Source organism: Vipera berus, assembly GCF_964194415.1.
Source record: "Vipera berus genome assembly, chromosome: 1".
NCBI lineage: Eukaryota > Metazoa > Chordata > Lepidosauria > Squamata > Viperidae > Vipera > Vipera berus.
Genome location: NC_138202.1, coordinates 117,248,521 through 117,269,868, shown reverse-complemented (window position 1 = coordinate 117,269,868; position 21,348 = coordinate 117,248,521). Strand labels below are relative to the sequence as shown.

The following is a 21,348-nucleotide window of genomic DNA, read 5'->3' as shown; positions in this document are numbered from 1 at the left end:
TATACGCCCAGTCGTCTTATATGCCGGAAAATACGGTAAATATAAGAAAGTCACTCAGTGCTTGGGAGCTATTAACTCAATGGTTGCAATCAAACCTGTTTCAACTTACTGTGCTTTTCTAACATAATAAAATCAAAATTTTATGTTTGGCATTGCCCAAACAGTGTCGTGTTGAAAGCTGCACACTACAGAAAGAGTGATCTGACAAGGGAGAGATTGGGACACTTCCTTCACTGTAACAATGTTCTGTCCAAACAGAATCATCTGTCTATCCTCAACAGGAAGAGAATAGTTGATGAAAAACTCTGGGGAAAAAGAATTAAGTTCTATGCTTCAGGCAGTGACATAGGTGAGTGCTGGGCTAACTGAGTTGGGCAGAGATTGGGGGTCCAAAGATGTCCAGGTCAATAGGAGCAATCCCCCTTAATATGGACAGTCCTCCTGCTCTTTCATTTAGATTGAAGTACCAACTATTCAGTACAGAATTATTTTAGACCAGTTCCATCCCAGTAAAAACTTCAAAGATGTCCTTCAATTCAGGCAGAAGATGGAACATAGAATCCAGAGAGCAGAGCTACTATGAAATGAAAAGAGAGTGTGAAGCTAGTCTTGACAAACGTATGCAGGATCTGCTGGGAAAGTGGTTTAAAGAAAATAAATGACAGCTCAATCCAGGAGACCAAGACTCAAAATAACTCCAATTTGATTCTGGTTGGTATAAGAGGAAACAGAAGAAAAGGCTGCTAGTAGGTCTTGTGAATATATTGTACAACATAGAAATTGAATCTGTTCAAGTTTACTAATTTTGATTGTTTTCCAGTATTCTTTACCTTTTATTATATTGTAGGCTGCCCAAAGTCTCTATATCACTGAGATGGGTAGCATAGAAATTAAGCAAACATTTTTGTAGTCCTGGTGGTATCTGTGTCTTTGACCAGGCCCACCTCAAAGAGCTGATATTAACCTTAATTTGAAGATTCTTCAACTCAAAAGTAACAATGTAAGTTTAGGTATATGCTTACAAAGAACATGCTCTCAGGCATAAGACTGCAGTCTAATGTGAATGGATAGGACCTTATTTATGAAATGGACATAATAGGTTGAATGGAAGAAAGGAAACTACAAATATATTTCTTGCAATTTGCTTTTTAGATCCTTAGGAATGACTCAATGGTTGCAATCAATGGTTGTAAGGTTGGAATTGTAGCTAAACTGACCAGCTGCAAACTTACAAATGATGTGACGTGAACCTTTTGTTTTCCTAACTCCTGCTTACTCTGCGACACTCATAGATGCTACACCACAGAAGCCATAACCAGTAGTGGGAAACATGTTGGAGACAGCACCCTTGTTACAGAAATTTCTTGGGAGTCAGCCAAGAACATTTGGGGTGAGTGACAATAAGTATCTTCTGTCAGTCTCTTTTAGGAAGAGATCAGAAAAAAAAATTATGAGACTAACTAAATTTGGAAGGTTCACAGATATTACCTTGGGGTGTTTTCAGGCGCAGAAAAACAGCACCACCATTCAAAAGGTGTTGTGCCACGCTCCTCTCTGTTTCATGGATTTTCTGTGGCCAACTTAACAAAAGTTGGAAAGTGGTGTTGGGAAACTGTGGATGGGCCCTGGGTGGAAGATGGTGTGTGCAAGCGGCCTATGGATGAGGCAGAAGGGATGCATGACAACATTCTGCTCTGGAGGTAGCTGAGGTAGCTCTGCTACTAACCTCAGGGCTGCAATTTCGAGAGGTGGAGGAAAACAGGCTGCCCAGCCTTAGAATTTCCCTATCATTTTCTAACTTGGTTTGAAGTCAAGGCCTTGAGCCTGGTCCTTGCCTCATATTAAGAACAGAGTTTTAAGGTGCTTTTGTAGGAATTCCTGCTTCAAAGGGCCACTCTCTATGTCAACAATAAAAATAAAACAATAAAAATGGTAGCAATTGTCTGGTAGCTATGCTGGCTGAGGAATTCTGGGAGCTGAAGTCCACAAGTCTTAGTTATCAAGGTTGCAGACCCCTGGTCTAGTTCAAGTCATACTAGGTTCCATGTGTTGCATTTGGTTCTGTACATATACAGTGCTTATATACTGTATAGATATGTGTGTACTGTACTGACCTGTACTTCCAATACTTACCTAGGGCATGATTTCTACTGCGGCATTACAGAAAACTTTGCATTTAACTCTGGACTCTCTTTTTCAGGCTGTGTTGGTGGTACTTGGCTTGCTTCAGATGGCCTTTGGTGTCCTCTTTCTAACTGTCCGCTGTTCTTATACAGATGGCCTTGGCATTCACTTCTTCTCTGGTTCTCTGGTAAGTGAATTAATGTGGATATATTGGAAATTCAGAAATAGAAGAAAGCATTGATCCCGTACCTTTGTAAGATTGTACAAAGGGGAAAATCATCAGGAGAAACAGCAAGCAATAGCTGCTGAAATGATGTTTTTCTCTCTTTGATTGAAGTTACAACTGCCTTATCTTCTTCTTTTTCTTACTGTCCGAAGAGACCCACTTTCATGGTTTCTGCTAAATGCTTCACCCTCATGAGAGGATCTCTTCACAAAGTTTTAAATAAGTCCAACACAGATCTGTATTGACAAATAAATAATTTTCTATGGTTACGCCCTACTTATTGGGGTGTAAACCCCATAACATTTAGTGAGATTTATTTTTGAGTAGTTACGTGTTCGTTTGAATTACATAAAGTCCTTTGTTTTGTCAGGATTTTGTTAGACAGCAACTCCCATCATCCACCATTAGCTATGCTAGGCAGGATTGTTGTGAGCCCAATGTTGTTGTGTCCAAAGTGCTGTGAAATTTCATAGTCAGGGTCCAAGAACAATAACATTTGCATTGAGGTTTTATTTTAAGCTGTTTCTTGCTTCTACATATTATGTATTTATAGCTTTATTTAACAAATGTACAGTATCTACTGCCCATTCCCAATACTTTTGGTGACTTGCAAATTTATAATAATGGTCCCCTAACTAAAATCATAAACACTCTAAGTTATTATTCTTTATTCCTTCTCTTTCCTTTTTGTTAGTTGTTTCTGGCTGGTGTTATTTCTGTTATAGCTGATCGAATTCCCTCTATTGGTTTGGTGAGTCCTGCCTTTCTTTTCTTGTTGTATTTCTCATCTATTTATAATACTAATTTAGTCTGGGATTCTATAAGAGTGAATAATTTGCCCCTCTCTCCTAGATAAAAGCCTGTTTGATCTTCTGCATTATATCAGCCATCACTGCAGCTGTAATCAACTTTCTGTACCTGAGAGATATACTTTATTTTCTTCCTTTCTTCTGTCCCTTTACTGACAAGGTCCAACATGGTTGCAGAGTGAGTGCTCAGTTGGTGGTAAGTCATTTGTGAAATCAACTTTCTCTCAACCGGTCAGTTCCTCCTGTTCCGTCTGGTCTTACTTCTGTAGAGTCTTAGGTTGTTCTGAGCTGACTAGCTGAGGTTACTTCCACACCACAGTGCTTCCATCATGTTCCACTCCTGCTACAACAGGGGTGAGCAACTATGGCAATTTTACAACCTGTTGGCTTCAACTCCCAATTCCTGAGCCAGCATGGCTGGTTCAGGAGTGCTGGGAGTTGAAATTTTTAAAGTTGCCATAGTTTTCCACCCCTGCTTTACAACAATGGGAAGGCTGTCCTGCAAACTTCTTTATTTGCTTTTGACCTTGAAAGGTGAACAGGAGAGAAAAGAGCAAGGAAACAGGCTGAGACAAATTGCCACCAAGAGGGGCAATGGACTATTTTGAAATTTTGTATAAAGAGCTTTCAGGAAAAAAAGTTTCACTATGATTTTGAATATCCAGCAGTAAAATCAGCAATCAATTTCTACAACAGTCAGTATTGCACTGATTTTGCGCTACTGTTATTGGCCTGCTTTAAAAGAGAGTTTATTTTCCTCACTGTGAGGAAACATACTTATACCTTGGACATGTCTTGTGCAGCTGTTTTGTTCCACCGTGGTATAGATAGTTAACAGTAGACTGTTCTATCCTAGGAACAGAGGGTGGGGAGCTGTTTACATAGCCAGACATCTTAATTGGAAATAGGCATCATGTTTCTTTTTTCTTAAAAGGAGTATATAAAAAATAATAAAATGAATGACTACATTTGCTTAGGCAGCTACCTTTTTATTATAAATGTTTTGAAACAGCAAAACAACCCTCAACAAGCTATGTCAGAATGGGCTGCCTCTTGTCAAGATCAACCCAATTATTCAGACTGGGTCTCTGTCCAATCGTCTACAGTGGTGTTTCTCAAACTTGACAACATTAATATGTGTGTGTGTGGGAGGGGGGTTGGCAGCCCCCAGAGTCAAACATCTACCCATGATTGCTGTAATCCCTAAAATGGCTGCAAACCTCTGCCATTTGCATCACCACGCCTCCCCACTGCAAATCTTAGTCTGCTCAAATGTGTTAAATGTCACCTCCTCCCTGATTTACACAGTAATTTTGGAAGCACTTGGCTGCAAGGCCAAGATATGATTAGGGAAAGAGTCACACTGAGACTATGGGAATGAAATTGGCTAGTCTAAAGAAAAGAAGAAATAGGGGTGATGTGATAGCAGTATTCCAGTATTTGAGGGTCTACCACAAAGAAGAGGGTGTCAAACAATGGTTGGAAACTGACCAGAAAGAGAAGCAACCTGGAATTAAGGAGAAATTTCCTTAATTAACAATTAACCAGTGGAATAGCTTTCCTTCAAAAACTGTGGACACTGCCAAAGCATACTTTAGAGGCCTGGCCATAATTTATATTGCTAAGAAGAACAAAGAAAAGAAACAATTACAATTAAAGCTGAGGGAGGAACTTAGAAAACTAGAATTAGAATTACAAATAGATCCAGATAAAGTAATACTCAAAAAACAAATGGAAATAATAAAGCACAAATTAAATTTAGCTGAGATGGAATTAATGGCTCAACAGATCAAACGGGTCAAACAGAACTTTTTTGAAAACACTAACAAGCCGGGAAGATGGCTAGCATATAGATTGAGAAAGGAAAAAGAAAAGAAAATAATAAAGAAACTCCAAGATACAAAAGGAGAAATACAGTTTCAAAATGATGCAATGACAAAAATTGTGAAAGAATATTATGAGACACTTTATAAAGCAAAGGAAATTTCTAAGGAAAAAATAGATCAGTATTTAATAAAAGCAAATCTACTGAAGATTCCTCAGAATATCCGAAATATATTGAACGAACCAATAACAATGATGGAGACTACAGAAGCTATAACTAGGCAAAAAAAGGACAAGACTCCCGGGCCAGACGGACTGCCTGCAGAATACTACACTGCATTACAAGAAGTGCTAACTCCGATCTTGAAAAAACTTTGTAATGAAACTCTTCTGAAAACCAAAATACCAAAGACATGGACTGAAGCTAATATCACTTTAATTCCCAAAGAAGATGCAGATTTGATACATATAAAAAATTATAGACTAATTTCATTGCTAAATGTAGAGTATAAAATTTTTGCTTCGATAATGGCAGAAAGAATTAAGAATTTTTTGATTGAATTTATACATACAGATCAAAATGGCTTTCTGCCTAAAAGACAGATAAAAAAAACAATTTAAGAATAATCTTGGATGTTTTAGAGTATTATGAGGCCCATCCAGGCAAACAGATGGCTTTGATATTTCTTGATGTGCAAAAGGCATTTGATAACTTAAATTGGCAATTTATGTTTCAGTAACCTTTGGAAATGGATTTTGGAGAAAACTTTATGAATGCAATTTATGCAATCTATGATAAACAGACTGCTAGAGTAATTGTAAATGGAGACTATACAGAAAACTTTGATATTAAAAAGGGCAGAAGACAAGGATGTCCTTTATCACCATTGCTATTCATATTAACCTTGGAAGTATTGAACAGAAATATTAGACAAGACTCTGAGATCAAAGGACTGGAGATAAAGGGTGAAAAATATAAATTGCAGGCATTCACGGATGACTTGGTCTTTATATTAGAAGAACCTCTGGAAACAAGCACAAAACTGTTGGCCATAATAGAACAATATGGTGAGGTTGCAGGCCTGATAATAAATAGAGAAAAGACCAAAGTTTTGACAAAGAACTTAACAGAAAAACAGAAAATGCAACTTGCAAGAAAAACAAATCTTCAAATAGTTAAAAAAGTTAAATATTTGGGAATTTATTTAACAGCAAGATGTATAACAGTGAAAGAGGACAACTATACAAAATTATTAAAACAAATAAAACTGGACTTAGAAAAGTGGAAAATCTCCAACTGTCAATATTGGGGAGAATAGCTACAGTTAAAATGAATATCTTACCGAAAATACTCTTTTTATTTCAAACCATTCCGTTAAAATTAGAAAAAGCCTTTTTTGATGAACTGAATACCATAATATTGAAATTTGTTTGGCAAGGGAAGAAAGCACGAATTAAAGTTAAAATTGCTACAGGACATTAGAGAAAGCGGAGGACTTGGACTTCCAGATTGGAAGTTATATTACCAAGCAGCTATTTTAGAGACAAAAGATTACTTTACCTAGAGGGGCATGACCTGCAGATTGGCTGGCATGCCTTTCTGTGGTATGGAAAGAATAAAGTGCATAGATATTTTCAGAACCATGCTATAAGAAATGCACTTCTCTTAAAATGGGAAAAAATAAAAGAAAACAATTATACTAAGATACCTGAATGGCTCTCAACAATGGAAGCCTTTGCTTACCCAAACTTAATTAACTATGATAAACTTATAACATATAAAGACTTACTAGATAATGAAGGAAAACTGAAATCTAGACTTACAACAACAAGGTATTGACCTACCATGGTGGGCCATATTTACAAATTCAATCGAGATATGAAAAAGATGTGAAAGCAATGGGGCTCTATAAGGAACAGACAGAACTTGATCTTACATTGTTAAAAACAGATGAAAAGCTGATTAAAAAACTCTATAGATTACTGCTTAACTTAAAGATGGAGGAGGAACAAGTTAAAGATAATAATAACAATGATAATATAGGCAAAAAATGTTGGTCATACTATAGAGCTTGAAGAATGGGGAAACCTATGGGATAGAAATATTAGATTAACCAAAGCTGTATCATATAAAGAAAATTTGTATAAAATGTTTTATAGATGGCACATGACACCAGTGAGACTAGCTAAAATGTTTAAAAATACTTCAAATGTTTGTTGGAAATGTAAGCAAAGACCAGGTACTTATTATCATATCTGGTGGACATGTCCTAAAGCAAAAAGGTTTTGGCTTAAGATACATTTATGGTTAGAGAAGATGATTAAAAAACAAATAGAATTTAACCAGAATTGTTTCTCTTAGAAATGATAGGCCCTAACTATGATAAGGAGAGTGGATACTTAATGTTACATGTATTGACAGCAGCAAGAATTATGTATGCTCAATATTGGAAAAATGAAAAGTCACTGACTGAAGAGGTATTAAGAAAATATTGGATTGTGCAGAAATGGATAGATTAACTTTAGAGATTAAAGAGAAAGAGCATTTAGTTTATTACAGAACTTGGAATAAATTTTATCAATGGCTAGATAAACGAGTTAGAGAGAAAGGAATGTGATATGCAACTTTGAATTTATTTGAGTAAGAATGTTATCATACATTGAAAATTTAGCATTGTTTTTGATAATTTATTATATTTATCAGTGTTATTGTTAGCCTCATTATCTTTATTTATATTTATATTTATATATTATTATTATTATTATTATTATTATTATTATTATTATTATTATTATTATTATTATTATTATTATTATTATTATTATTATTATTAATTTTATTTGTATACCGACCTTCTCCCGAAGGACTCAGGGCGGTGAACATGGCAATACATACTAAAATACAAGAATACAAAAATTAAAAACAGATTAAACAAAGTGCCCAATATAACAATACATTAAAATACATAAAACGATAATAAAACCAAAACCCATCACCCATCAGGCCAGGCCGGCTTGTTCGAACAAGTAGGTCTTCAGATCACGTCGGAAGGAGCGAAGGTCAGGCGCCGTCCGGAGCTCAACCGGTAAATGGTTCCACAAATCCGGCGCGCCCACCGAGAAGGACCTCCCCCTGGGGGCCACCAGATGACATTCTCTAACCGATGGCACCCTGAGGAGGCCCTCTCTGTGGGAGCGCACTGGGCGGAGGGAAGTTGATGCCGGCAGCAGGTGATCCCTAAGGTACTCCGGCCCCATGCCATGTAGGGCTTTAAAAACCATAACCAGCACCTTGAATCTCACCCGGAAGACAACTGGAAGCCAATGCAGCTCACGGAGCAGAGGTGTAACATGGGAGTATCGGGACACTCCCAACACAACTCTCGCGGCTGCATTCTGCACCAGTTGGAGCCTCCGAGTGGTCCTCAAGGGCAGCCCCATGTAGAGAGCATTGCAGTAATCTAAACGAGAGGTCACGAGCGCATGAGTGACCGTACGTAAGGCATCCCGGTCTAGATAGGGCCGCAACTGGCGCACCAGGCGAACCTGGGCGAAAGCCCCCCTAGTCACAGTTACTATATGGTCTTCTAAAGAAAGCTGTGAATCTAGGAGGACTCCCAAGTTGCGAGCCCTATCTACGGGGGGTAATAACTCACCCCCCATAGAGAGAGATGGGATATTCTGAATATCCCGGGATGCCGGTACGCACAGCCACTCAGTCTTGTCAGGGTTGAGTCAAAGCCTGTTCCTCCCCATCCAGACCCAAACCGCCTCCAGGCAATGGGACATCACGTCGAGGGCATCACTGGGGTGGTTTGGGGTCGAAATAAAAAGCTGGGTATCATCAGCATACTGATGATACCCAACTCCAAAACCACGAATGATCTCACCCAGCGGTTTCATGTAGATGTTGAACATGAGAGGCGAGAGGACCGACCCCTGAGGAACTCCACAAGCGAGAGGCCTCGAGGTCAACCTCTGCCCCCCTGCCAACACCGACTGTGAATGTCCCAGGAGATAGGAGGAGAACCACTGAAGAACCGTGCCTCCCACTCCCAGTCCCCTGAGACGCAGCAGCAGGATACCATGGTCGATGGTATCGAAAGCCACTGAGAGGTCTAATAGGACTAGGACCGAGGAAAATCCCCTGTCCTGAGCCCTCCAGAGATCATTCATCAGAGCGACCAATGCCATCTCCGTGCTTCTACCCGGGCCTGAAACCCGATTGGTACGGGTCTAGACAACATTTACCCAGACAACATGCTGTTTGCCAAATATTGAATGTTATTGGGGGAAACCCCAACCCTCACCCTTAACCTTTCCTCTACCCTATCCCAAATCCCCATTTATTTTATTTTATTTTATTTTATTTTATTTTATTTTATTTTATTTTATTTTATTTTATTTTATTTTATTTTATTTTATTTTATTTTATTTTATTATTTTATTTTATTTTATTTTATTAGATTTATATACCGCCCCTCTCCAAGGACTCGGGGCGGTGTACAGGGCAATTAAAACGCTAACAACACACAAGGTATAAAAATTAAAATAAGATTAAATCAATAGCCCTAAGTAATAAATACATTCTAAAATTTAAAATTTTTAAAATTTAAACTCTAAAATCCAATCCCTCAGTCCAGGCTGGCCTGTTCAAACAACCAAGTCTTCAGGTCGCGGCGAAACGAGCAAAGGTCGGGAGCCATCCGTAGCTCAACTGGAAGCTGATTCCAGAGGGCAAGCGCGCCCACAGAGAATGCTCTCCCCCTGGGAGCCGCCAGTCGACATTCCCTGACCGACGGCACCCTGAGGAGGCCCTCTCTGTGGGAGCGCACAGGGCGATGGGAAGTTAACGCCGGCAAGAGGTGCTCCCGTAAATAACCCGGACCCATGCCATTTAGGGCTTTATAGGTCATCACCAGCACCTTGAATCTCACTCGGAAGACAACTGGAAGCCAATGCAGCTCGCGGAGCAGAGGTGTTACATGGGAGTATCGGGAGACCCCCATCACAACTCGCGCGGCTGCATTCTGCACCAGCTGGAGCCTCCGAGTGGTATTCAAGGGCAGCCCCATGTAGAGAGCGTTGCAGTAGTCTATCCGAGAGGTCACGAGCGCATGAGTGACTGTGCGTAGGGCGTCCCGGTCCAAATAGGGCTGCAACTGGCGCACCAGGCAAACCTGGGCAAAAGCCCCCCTAGTCACAGCTCCTATATGATCTTCAAAATTGAGCTGTAAATCAAGGAGGACACCCAAGTTGCGAGCCCTATCTATGGGGGGTAACACCTCACCCCCTATAGATAAAGATGGAATAGGATGGACAACCTGAGATGCCGATACACACAGCCACTCGGTCTTGTCGGGATTTAGACGAAGCCTGTTCCTCTCAATCCAGACCCTCACCGCCTCCAGGCAATGGGACATCACGGAGAGAGCATCACTGAGTTGATCTGGGGTGGAAATAAAAAGCTGGGTATCATCAGCGTACTGATGATACCCCACCCCAAAACCACGAATGATCTCGCCCAGCGGCTTCATATAGATGTTGAACAGGAGAGGCGAGAGGACTGACCCCTGAGGGACTCCACAAACGAGAGGCCTCGAAGCCGACCTCTGCCCCCCTGTCAACACCGACTGCGAATGACCCAGAAGGTAGGCGGAGAACCACTGTAAGACAGTGCCACCCACACCCAACCCCCTGAGGCGCCGCAGTAGGATACCATGGTCGATGGTATCAAAAGCCGCTGAGAGGTCTAATAGGACTAGGACAGAGGAGCAACCCCTGTCCCGAGCTCGCCAGAGATCGTTCACCAGTGCGACCAATGCCGTCTCCGTGCTGTACCCGGGCCTAAAGCCTGATTGGTAGGGGTCCAGATAATCCGCTTCCTCCGGGAACAGAGGAAGCTGATGAGCCACCACACTCTCAACAACCTTCGCTAAAAAGCGAAGGTTGGAGACCGGACGATAGTTATTTAAAATGGCCAGGTCCAAAGCAGGCTTCTTGAGGAGGGGCCTCACCACCGCCTCCTTCAAGGCGGCGGGGAAGCTGCCCTCTCTCAACGAAGCAGTTATTACTGCCTGGAGCCAGCCTCGTGTCCCCTCCCGCGCTGCATAAACCAGCCAGGAGGGGCACGGGTCCAGTAAACAAGTGGTGGAACTCAGCCTCCCCATGATCCTGTCCACTTCTTCCGGAGTCACAGGATCGAATTCTTCCCAAATAATATTCCCAAGACCGCTCGATTCCCCGTCGTCAGACTCTGCCCAGTCGGAGTCCAATCCGGCCCGAATCTGAGCAATTTTATCCGCCAGATATTGACTAAATTCCTTGGCACGACCCTGCAGGGGCTCCTCCCTCACCTCCTGGTTCAGGAGGGAGCGAGTCACCCCAAACAGGGCAGCCGGGCGATTATCTGCAGACGCGATGAGGGCAGCGAAGTAATTGGACTTCGCTGCCTCCATCGCTGCGAGATAAGACCTCGTGAAGGTTCTTAGTCGCAATCGATCAGACTCAGACCGGCTAGACCTCCAACAGCTCTCTAGGCTCTGTCTCCGACGCTTCATCTCCCGAAGCTCCATGGAGAACCATGGTGCCCGCCGGGATCTGCGCCAGGTCAGGGGCCACATGGGAACAACACGGTTGAGTGCCTCCGTGGCCGCCCTTTCCCAGGCTTCCACTAAGGCATCGACCGGGCTGTGAGCGAAGATGGCAGGCACAGATCCAAGCGCCTCCTGGAACCGTTCAGGGTCCATTAGGCGCCTGGGATGGAACCACCTGGTCGGTTCCATAACCCTGCGACAGGGGGGGGGCGAAGTGGAAGGCCAGCCGCAGGAGGTGATGATCGGTCCATGACAGGGGAGTAATAAATTGAGATCCCCCTCCCAGATCATCAAGCCACCGTCCAGATAGAAAAATAATTTCCCTACCTTTCTTTTTAACCCTATAGACACTAATAAAAAATTTTCAAAAAACAAACTGTGGGCGCTCTATCACTGGAGGAATTTTAAGAAGAGACTAGACAGTCACTTGTCTGAAATGGTATAGGTTCTCCTTCTTGAGCAGGGGGCTGGACTAGAAGACCTCCAAAGTCTCTTCCTACTCTACTCTACTGTACTCCACTCCACTCCACTCTATTCTAAATTGTTATTTCAATTCTCCTTCTCCATCACCATGTAACAGGAGGAGGTAGAGACGGCAGGTAGAGTAAATGTTCCCAACAAATATTCTTATCATCTGCAAGATGGCAACTGACTAGGTGCTTTCACGCTGTTTGGTCATCCACCTTTAAAAAGAGAAGGACTGAAAAGTCATCACCTCTGAATTTATTAACCAAACAGAGATCTTTCAAAGAACTTAACTAATCTGAGGTTGTGACATCTAAGCGTTTCTTATTCTTTTCTCTTTTTTTGAATATAATTTTAGTGGATTTTAACTGAAGGGCTGCCTCTTAATTTTTGTTCTGTACCAGCCTGCTACCGGCCTTGCAGAAAGGCAACCCCTGTACAAACGGCAGAGGCTGGAATACGTCTGCCAAATTTATTACACAAACAAACAACAAAACATGAAACAAGATACCGGAGCTTTGATCCTCTATCGGAGCGGTTGCTTTCAGCAAACCAGCCCTCCCCCAAACACTCCCTTTATAAGAGTTCAGGGCGTGGCCTCTCTTTGCCTCCTTCCGAGAAGTCCCACAACCTTTCTCTGCTTGCTCCTACTTGACTGCCTCCTGCGTCGGGCGTCCTTGAACAGGGCCAGCTGTGGGTCATCTTCATCCACACTGTCGAGCTCACACAGCTGGGTCTCCACCAAGTAAGAGGGGCCTGGCTGAGGGCTCTGCAGAGCCTCCAAGCCATCATCAGCAAGTTCTTCAACACCCCCCTCCTCCCCCTCATCTGAGTCATCCGAGTCATCCGACCCAACTGCCGAACCCACAGGCTGACCCTGAATCACAACAATTTTTTCTCTCTAGTTCTATTGTACTGGACTGCGAGGACTGGCCTTTGCAACTGGCATCATAGGCATCTGCCTAACCATCGCTTTGGCAGTTTTGGGCTGCAAAACGGTCTGCTATGACACCTCAGAAGACACTGCGGTAATTCCATAGGAGCTCCAAACAGGAAAGGACAAAGAGTGTGATTCTTCTCTGATAAAAAATTAAATATAATTCTTTACATCTCATAAATTCAGTAGTAACGCTAAGTAGAAAAATAGGGACCACTACGGTGGGAAGGTAACAGTGTTCCATGCGCCTCTGGCGTCTAGTCATGCTGGCCACATGACCACAGAGACGTCCTCGGACAAGCGCTGGCTCTTTGGCTTTGAAACGGAGATGAGCACCGGCCCCTAGAGTCGGAAACGACTAGCACACATGTGCGGGGGAACCTTTACCTTTACCTTTACCTAACGCTAAGGAATAGGGGAGATATTCCTTTTATTGGTAAAGCAGCTTTTTGATGCTGCTTATAAAAATTTATGAATGAAGACAAATCAATAAAAGGCCCGTCTGGAAAATGTAATTAGCTTATCTAGAAAAATGGGGAAAGTCCCAACTTTTCTACTGCTTTGTGTTGGCATACTGACATCTTGTGGTTAAGTAAAGAGCTGCTAATAAATGTTTATATTGAAACTAAAAATATACAAAAGCTCCCATAAGTAGCTGGAAAAAACATAGTCCCACAGCAGCCAAGATGGGTCAGTGGGAAGTCCGAAAGCAAGAAGGCAATGACTTGCAGTAACAACCTGCTGTTCTCTGGTACTCTACGTGATAGTAGAGCCACTGTGATTTGGTGGTGAAGGCATCAGACGAGAAACCTGGATACTGTGGGTTCTAGTCTTGCCTTAGGCACAAAGCCGGCAGGGTGGCCTTGGGCCATTCACTCTCCCTCAGCCCTAGGAAGCATGCAATGGCAAACCACTCCCCAAAATTGTCAAGAAAACTGCAGGGATGAGTCCAAGCACTGGTTGCCAGGAGTTAAAAACTAACTTCAGAAGATACAGAGAGAATACGTAATAACCGAAAAATTTGCAGGGTCACCTGGATGGCCCAGCAATCCTAATTTTACTCTAGCTCCTAGATGAGGATATTGTTTTGTCATTTTTCAAGCGTGATTTAAGTGTTTGACACACAACAGAACACTCGATTCTTCCTCCTTAAAGCCCCAGGGCCTCACTTGAGCACTGCTTTCCTTCTTTTTGAAGAAGTCTGCTCAGACCAGTCTTGAGTTTTATTGGTGAATTCTCTTGCTTAAGTGATATCAACACAAAGGAGGCATCTCTGTCTCGGGAAAGCTGGTGGAAAATAGATTCCACTGGCTATTCATCAGCCACTCAGCACCCTCATAATATATTTCCAGTCAACCCATCAATTTTGGCCAGCTGAAAAATACCTAGAGCCTCAACAAAAATAGGGCAATATTTCTCCTGCAGATCATTAGAGAGCCAGAGCATGCAGGAAATTCCATGAAGGCTGGCTAGAAAGGAAAGTTTCTCTGTTGCTTTCTATGCCAAATTCAAAATGCTAAGTGGCCTAAACCAAAATTGTACCCAGAGCTGGCCACATCTGAATGTTTTAAGTCTGCAACAGAGTACATTTGGGGTCCCACCATGTCTGTGTTTCACATTAGCACATTCATATTCTGTGTTAAATCTTCTGAAGCATTCTTTTCTGTGGCAGGATTGATACAATGAAATAACTTTTTTTTAATTAGATTTTTATCCTGCCTTTATTACCTTATAAGAAGCCCAAGGCAGAGAACATACGTAATACTCCTTCCTCCTCCTCCTCCTTTTCCCACAACATCAGTCCTGTGAGGTAGGTTAGGCTGAGAGAGAATAACTGGCCCTAAGTCTCCCAGCTGGATTTCATACCTGAGATTGAACTAGAATTCACGGTCTCCTGTTTTCTAGGACAGCACCTTAACCACTGCACCAAATTTGCCATTGGAATTCAGACAATTGCTGCATGTTGCAGTTGGGATATGTGTGTGTTAAAACATAGCTCCTTCACAGGCTTTTTTTAAAAAAAATGTTTTTATTGTTACATTTAACTTTAAATTGAAATTTTAGATGAAGGCACCTAGAGTTTAAAAAAATGATAGAAATTGCCTCCTATACTGGGGAGGAATATATAGGCAATGTGGTGTAGTACATCAACTGAATATTGAGAGATATAGTTAAAAGCATGGAAAACAGTGCAGAGTTACATGTATGGCTGAAAGGATACGTTAATATTTGGTTTGATATGTGGAATTAAAGCACCCTTATAAAGAAAAATAGTTAAGAAAATAGTGTCATGTTTGTTTGTTTCTTTCTTGTTTGTTTGTTTCTCTTTATGCCATTCACCTCTTCCACAATGTGACTCTGGTTACATGTTGACCTGAGGAAGCTTGTGAAAATAAGAGGTTAGTCATGAGATTCATGACTAATATATGTCCCATTGGTTTTCTGGGGTCTGCTTTTAACCTTAATTAAAAAAAAACCCAAAAATAAAATGCTTTTCAGATAGCTTAAATTATGACCAAATACAGAGACAAGGAATGAAATATATCAATAATGTCTGTGTTAAATGTGTCATTAGATTCCATGAATTTATTGAGATTTGAACACTCTTTTCCATTGTTTTTTTCCCTCATGTAGCCTGTTATTGCTCTTCACTTGGAAGATGGCAAAAGAAATCCAGAATAAAAATTGCCTGCCAATGTCAGAAGAAACACCAAAGAAGTTTCCCTAGAAGCCCAAGAAGCTTGTTTGTTCTCTGCTTGTTGCTGGTTTTGTCATTTCATTCCTTTATTCCTATCTACATTAAAATGAATAAAACATGCTCAGACATACATAAAAAACAAAGCAAAACAAAACCTCATGGTGTATTGGCTGAGACTTAATCCAAAGATATCCAAGTACGAGGTCATTTTTGATACTCACCAGGAGTGGCAGACAGAAGCAGTTTCTTCAGGAGCCCTAAAAATCTCTCTCTTCCTTGTCAGTAAATAAATGAGGACAGTCTTGCCCAATTGGTGACTACCAGATACATCAAAGGTAAACCTTAAATTGTAACGAACTGAATTAGGATCTTCACTAAAAGATGGTTGTCAATATGACCATTAAGATGACGAGTAACCAATCTGATTCCTACTAAAGCTATAAAATAAATCTTGCTCTGGAGGAATTCTCTCCTTTTGCCATTGAACAGAATGGTAGCTTGCACCTTATTTCTTACATGTAAATGACACCATAAAGCATGGACGAGAAATACCTGGGTTTGATTCAGCAAAATAGGAGATAGCAGAGCTTTATCCACCACTAGGAAATTTAGGGGCAGTGAACGAAAATCTGTGGGCTCAACGGGGAAGGAACTTTGCCAATTTCTGAGCGGGAGGCTAGAAAGAAAGCAAAGGGGGAACTGCTGAAACAAATGAGCAAAATGACCCTCCCCCACCCACTGCTCCCTTGCAGGAACGTTATGAGTGGACATCTTTTTCTCCATGTCTGTAAACACTTGGGAATCTGACTGAATCCTTTTAAAACTTCCTTTGTATAAGGAAAAACAAAATTAGTGAGCTTATGTGCATCAAGTAGGTACAGGCAGACTTCAGCTTTATGGGATCTACTTAATTTTTTAATTTGAATACCAAGATAGTACAAAACTGTAGCTTAATAGATGGGAATAATTAAGTATTAAATCTTCTAAATCAGCAGCACCTGGGGTGAGCATCGTGCCCAGTTGTGTCAATGATGTCAAAGATATGCAAATGGGGTGGGGAAGCAGGAGAATCTCAAGCAGGAGAATCTATACCAGGCATGCTGGCTGAGGAATTCTGGGAGTTGAAGTCCACAAGTCATAAAAGGGCCAAGTTTGAAGACCCCTGATCTATACTATTTCAGACAGTTCGCTGTCCAGTCTCTTCTTAAAAACTTCCAGTGATGAAGCACCTACAACAGTGATGGGGAACCTTTTAGAGACTGAGTGCCCAAACTGCAACCCAAAACCCACTTATGTATCGTTGGGTGCTGGGTGGGCGTGGCCCATTGGGTGGGCGTGGCCCATTGGGTGGGTGTGGCCCATTGGGTGGGCGTGGCTACGGTGGTATTGGCAGACTGGGTGGGACTAAAAAGTTCAATCAATCAATTCCAACTTTGCGAGATCTTTTTTTCGTGAGAAGTTGAAATTGATTGAGTGATTGAAACTTTTTGTTTTCTTTGCACACGGTGGTGAAGGCCTAAAGCGAAAAGGTTTTATAAAACCCAGCTGAAGGCCTAGGACTGGGGCAACGGTGTGTGTGCCCACAGAAAGGGCTCTGTGTGCCACCTCTGGCACGCGTGCCATAGGTTTGCCACCACGGACCTACAACTTCTGGTGGCAAGCGGTTAATTTTTCTCACTGTTAGGAAATTTCTCCTTAATTCCAGGTTTCTTCTCTTCTTGATTAGTTTCCATCCATTGTTTCTTGTTCTTGCCTTCTGGTGCTTTGGAAAATAAATTGACCCCTCGTCTTTGGGGCAGCCCCCCAAATACTGGAATACTGCTATCATGTCTTTTCTCTAGACAAGCCAAACCCAATTCCTGAAATAGTTCATATTTCAAAATTTGCGCAGCTACACCATATAGTGTATCTGTCTTCTTACAGATTTTGACAAACATGCATATGTATGCTGCTGCTCTTCTAAATGAGATTCCAGAATGAGCTAGATATATAAGTTCACACATATATCTGAATTACTAAACTTAAGAATTTACAAACAATTAGTTTGGCATAGGAGCATTTTACTGTCACCATATCAATGATCAGGCATTAAAAGTGGAATTGTAACAACTAGCAACAGATTATTTAAATTACTTTCTGTTCATTCCTTCTTTAGGAGGAATGCTCAAAACCAGAACCCACCCTCTGGAAGCTGCTTCTAAATCTAGGGCAGAGTTTCTTAAACTGGGAGGGATGGAGCAATTTGCAAATGCTTATTTCAGAGTTGAGGATACAGATTGGGACTGCCACAGCTGGGAAGCTTCCATAAACAACAGAGTCTGGAGGGCGTTTCTGTGAGACTAATGAGATTATTCGAGGCCAAGAAATGGAGTAATTGGATGAAACAGTTTAAGAGCCACTGATTGAGGAAAATGCTAGAAGATAGAACTCCCTGTGTGACATGTCTTGCACCTGCTAAATAAATTGCCTGCTCTCCTCTGCATTGACGGGAGAGGAGAAGGAATATCATCTTGTACTTTGCATCAAACAGCAAACTATCTTGAATCATCTCTGGTTGGAGCTGAAGGCATGTGCTATGGCCAGCAGGCCAGATCTTAGCAGATTTTGAACTAGACATGTGACTGTTGCCAGTTCTAAATTCAGCCTGCAAGCAACAACTGTTCTCCCGAAAAATGTAATGTGAAGAAGGTATCTGGTTTCACCACGATGTAAAAAAGATGTTGAGACTCTAGAAAGAGTGCAGAGAAGAGCAGCAAAGATGATTAGGGGACTGGAGGCTAAAACATATTTATTTATTATTGGGATTTATATGCCGCCCTATCTCCCGAAGGACTCAGGGCGGCTAACAACAATAACATACAATAACATACAATAAATACAGAAGTTAAGATAAAATTAAAATTAAAGGCCTCTGTACAATAAATTAAAATTAAAATTAAAATAAATTAAAAATTAGAGTTAAAAAATTAAAAACATAATTAAAATCCCTGTCAGTCCAGGGATTATAAGGAATGGCTGCTGGAATTGGGTATGTCTAGTCTAATGAAGAGAAGGATGAGGGGGGACATGATAGCAGTCTTCCAATATCTCAGGGGCTGCCACAAAAAAGAGGGAGTCAAGCTATTCTCCAAAGCTCCTGAAGGCAGGACAAGAAGCAACGGATGGAAACTAGTCAAGGAGAGAAGCAACCTAGAACTAAGAAGAAATTTCCTGACAGAACAATTAATCAGTGGAACAACTTGCGTGAATGCTCCAACACTGGAAGCTTTTAAGAAGAGACTGTACAGCCATTTGTCTGAAATGGTATAAGATTTCCTGCCTAAGCAGGGGGTTGGACTAGATGACCTCCAAGGTCCCTTCCAACTGTTACTGTTATTGTTAAACTGAGAAGCACAAGGAAGGAGCCATCAACTACCAATGCAGACACACCTTCCTTTAAGTACTGGGAATTGGATTTCATGATTGTATACTTTTGTAAGAAAACAAAATACCAATTAAGTATTTGAATTAATTTGAATTAATTAGTCAAGTGAATCTGGCTTCTCCCATTGACTTTGCTTGTTGGAAGCAGCTGGGAGGGTTGCAAATGGTGACCACGTGACCCTGCCCAGGATTATGACAACAAGGCAGCATTTGGAGAGAATAGCAAAACAAGGATTTTATTACGGCTCCTCTGATCTCTCCAAGCTCCATTGCAATTGTGATGTCTGATGATGATCTGAAGCAAGGATTATTTATTTATTTATTTTATTTTATTGCATTTATATACCGCCCTATTCCCGAAGGACTCAGGGCGGTTTACAGGGTAATTAAAAACCAAAATACAAAAGTTAAAAACAAATTTTAAAAAAATTATATATGTCCCTGCGTAAATAAAACCCCAGTTAAAATAAAATTAATCCTCAGCCTGGGCCAGAGAGCTCGAAGAGCCAGGTCTTCAGGCCCCGGCGGAATGAACGGAGGTCGGGGGCAGTCCTCAGCTCCACTGGCAGCTGGTTCCAAAGGGCAGGCGCCCCCACTGAGAAGGCCCTATCCCTGGGTGTTACCCGCCATTATACTACCTCCTCTGTTGCCTCCTTTTTCTGGTGGGGCTGATGGCATGATGGGGGAGCCGTCAACATCCTTTACTCTCTTCTGTGTTTTGGGCACAGCACAGTAAGATTGTATGCAGGTAGTCAACAACTTAATGACCACAACCGAGCCCAATATTTCCATTGCTAAACAAAGCAGTTGTGCATTGTGCCTCATTTTACAACATTTTTGCCACCATTGTTAAGTGAATCACTGCAGTTGTTAACTGACTCATCCAGTCATTGAGTGAATCTGGTTTCCCCCCATTGACTTTGCTTGTCAGAATCTAGCTGGGAAGATTTCAAATGGTGATCACATGACTCTGGGACATTGCAACGGTCTTAAATGCCTGCCAGTTGCCAAGAGCCCAAATTTTGATCACGTGACCAGGGGGATGCCTCAAAACAGATGTAACTGGGAAAACCGATCATAGGTTACGATTTTCAGTGCTGTTGTAACTTCAAACAGTCACTAAATGAATGGTTGTAAGTCGAGGACTATCCATGTTGACACCAAGAATAAACTAAGTTCAGCATCATAGGTCCAGAGGTAAAAAAAAGTGGTATTGCCTGGCCATTCCAGTAGTATCGTAAATCACTGGTAAACAAAATTCTATTTCAAGAAATAGCCTCGTGCACTGACTTTACAAATACAGCTATAATCGGAAAAGGACATTTGACAATTTCGGTTTTTTTTTACTATTTTCTTCTTATCAGCAGCTTGCAAATTAAGATCCTGTTTTGAAAAAACTTTATATATCACATATTCATCCAATCTCAAATAATAAGTGTCTAAACCAACATTAAAGAAAACAAACTGTTTTTTCATTTTGTTTTTTTATCTTGGTTTTGTTGTCTCTGTGTATTTCTTTTCCACTTTTGGCATTTCTTTCGATCAAAAGTTTAAGAGAAATGTTTAAAATAACCTTTAAAAAAAAACAAAAAAGGAAAACAATCGAGATAGCGTTTGAAATTACCTCTCGTAAAAAAGAAAATGTTTCAGTAGTTTCAAACTAGTTCCTCTTCAGTTTATTTTAGGAGGCAGGGGTAGCCTCCTTACTCAACTACGTGGCCTGCTGTACCCAGGGATTGTTGCTTAAGATGGTTTGAAAACGGCTGGAGGAGAATGTAGTTCTGTGTATTCACAGCCTATGTATTTTGTGCTCAGTTTTGGCACTGTCCAACTAATATAAATAGTGCTTTCATCATGTGTCAGTTCTACATAAAAATATGATACCTGAAGCCTCTTTTTTGGCTATAACCTTCAGCCTTCATATTTCAGCAAAAAGATCTGTGCCTATAGGATTTAAATGTCGGGAAAATACTGCAAAGCTAAGTATGCAAGATCTAAGTCAGGGGTCTTCAAACTTGGCCCTTTTATGACTTGTGGACTTCAACTCCCAGAATTCCTCAGCCAGCAAAGCTGGCTGAGGAATTTTGGGAGTTAAAGTCCACAAGTCATAAAAGGGCCAAGTTTGAAGACCCCTGATCTAAGTAAACAAACACGATGAACCTGCCGTTTCAACTTAAATTGATTTGGGATGTATTTCTATCAACTCCTCCTTGAAATCCTCAGCACTATACTTTGCATGTGTGGAG

The 21,348-nt window shown here is 41.3% G+C and overlaps 1 protein-coding gene across 3 annotated transcripts; it reads left to right on the top strand.

Moving 5' to 3' along the window:
* Positions 1-253: 253 nt before the first annotated feature.
* On the top strand, positions 254-15,799 carry LOC308659334 (membrane-spanning 4-domains subfamily A member 15-like). Of its 3 annotated transcripts, none has more exons than XM_081312853.1 (7): positions 254-349; positions 1,293-1,390; positions 2,201-2,311; positions 3,045-3,101; positions 3,203-3,355; positions 12,950-13,072; positions 15,616-15,799. In XM_081312853.1, exons 2-7 carry the CDS (start codon positions 1,331-1,333, stop codon positions 15,661-15,663), a joined length of 552 nt encoding a protein of 183 aa, XP_081168979.1. In that variant the 5' UTR covers positions 254-349; positions 1,293-1,330; the 3' UTR covers positions 15,664-15,799. The 3 variants fall into 3 exon arrangements, with proteins under 3 accessions (XP_081168979.1, XP_081168981.1, XP_081168980.1); XM_081312854.1 differs by lacking the exon at positions 254-349 and adding an exon at positions 580-711; XM_081312855.1 differs by lacking the exon at positions 12,950-13,072.
* Positions 15,800-21,348: the final 5,549 nt, after the last annotated feature.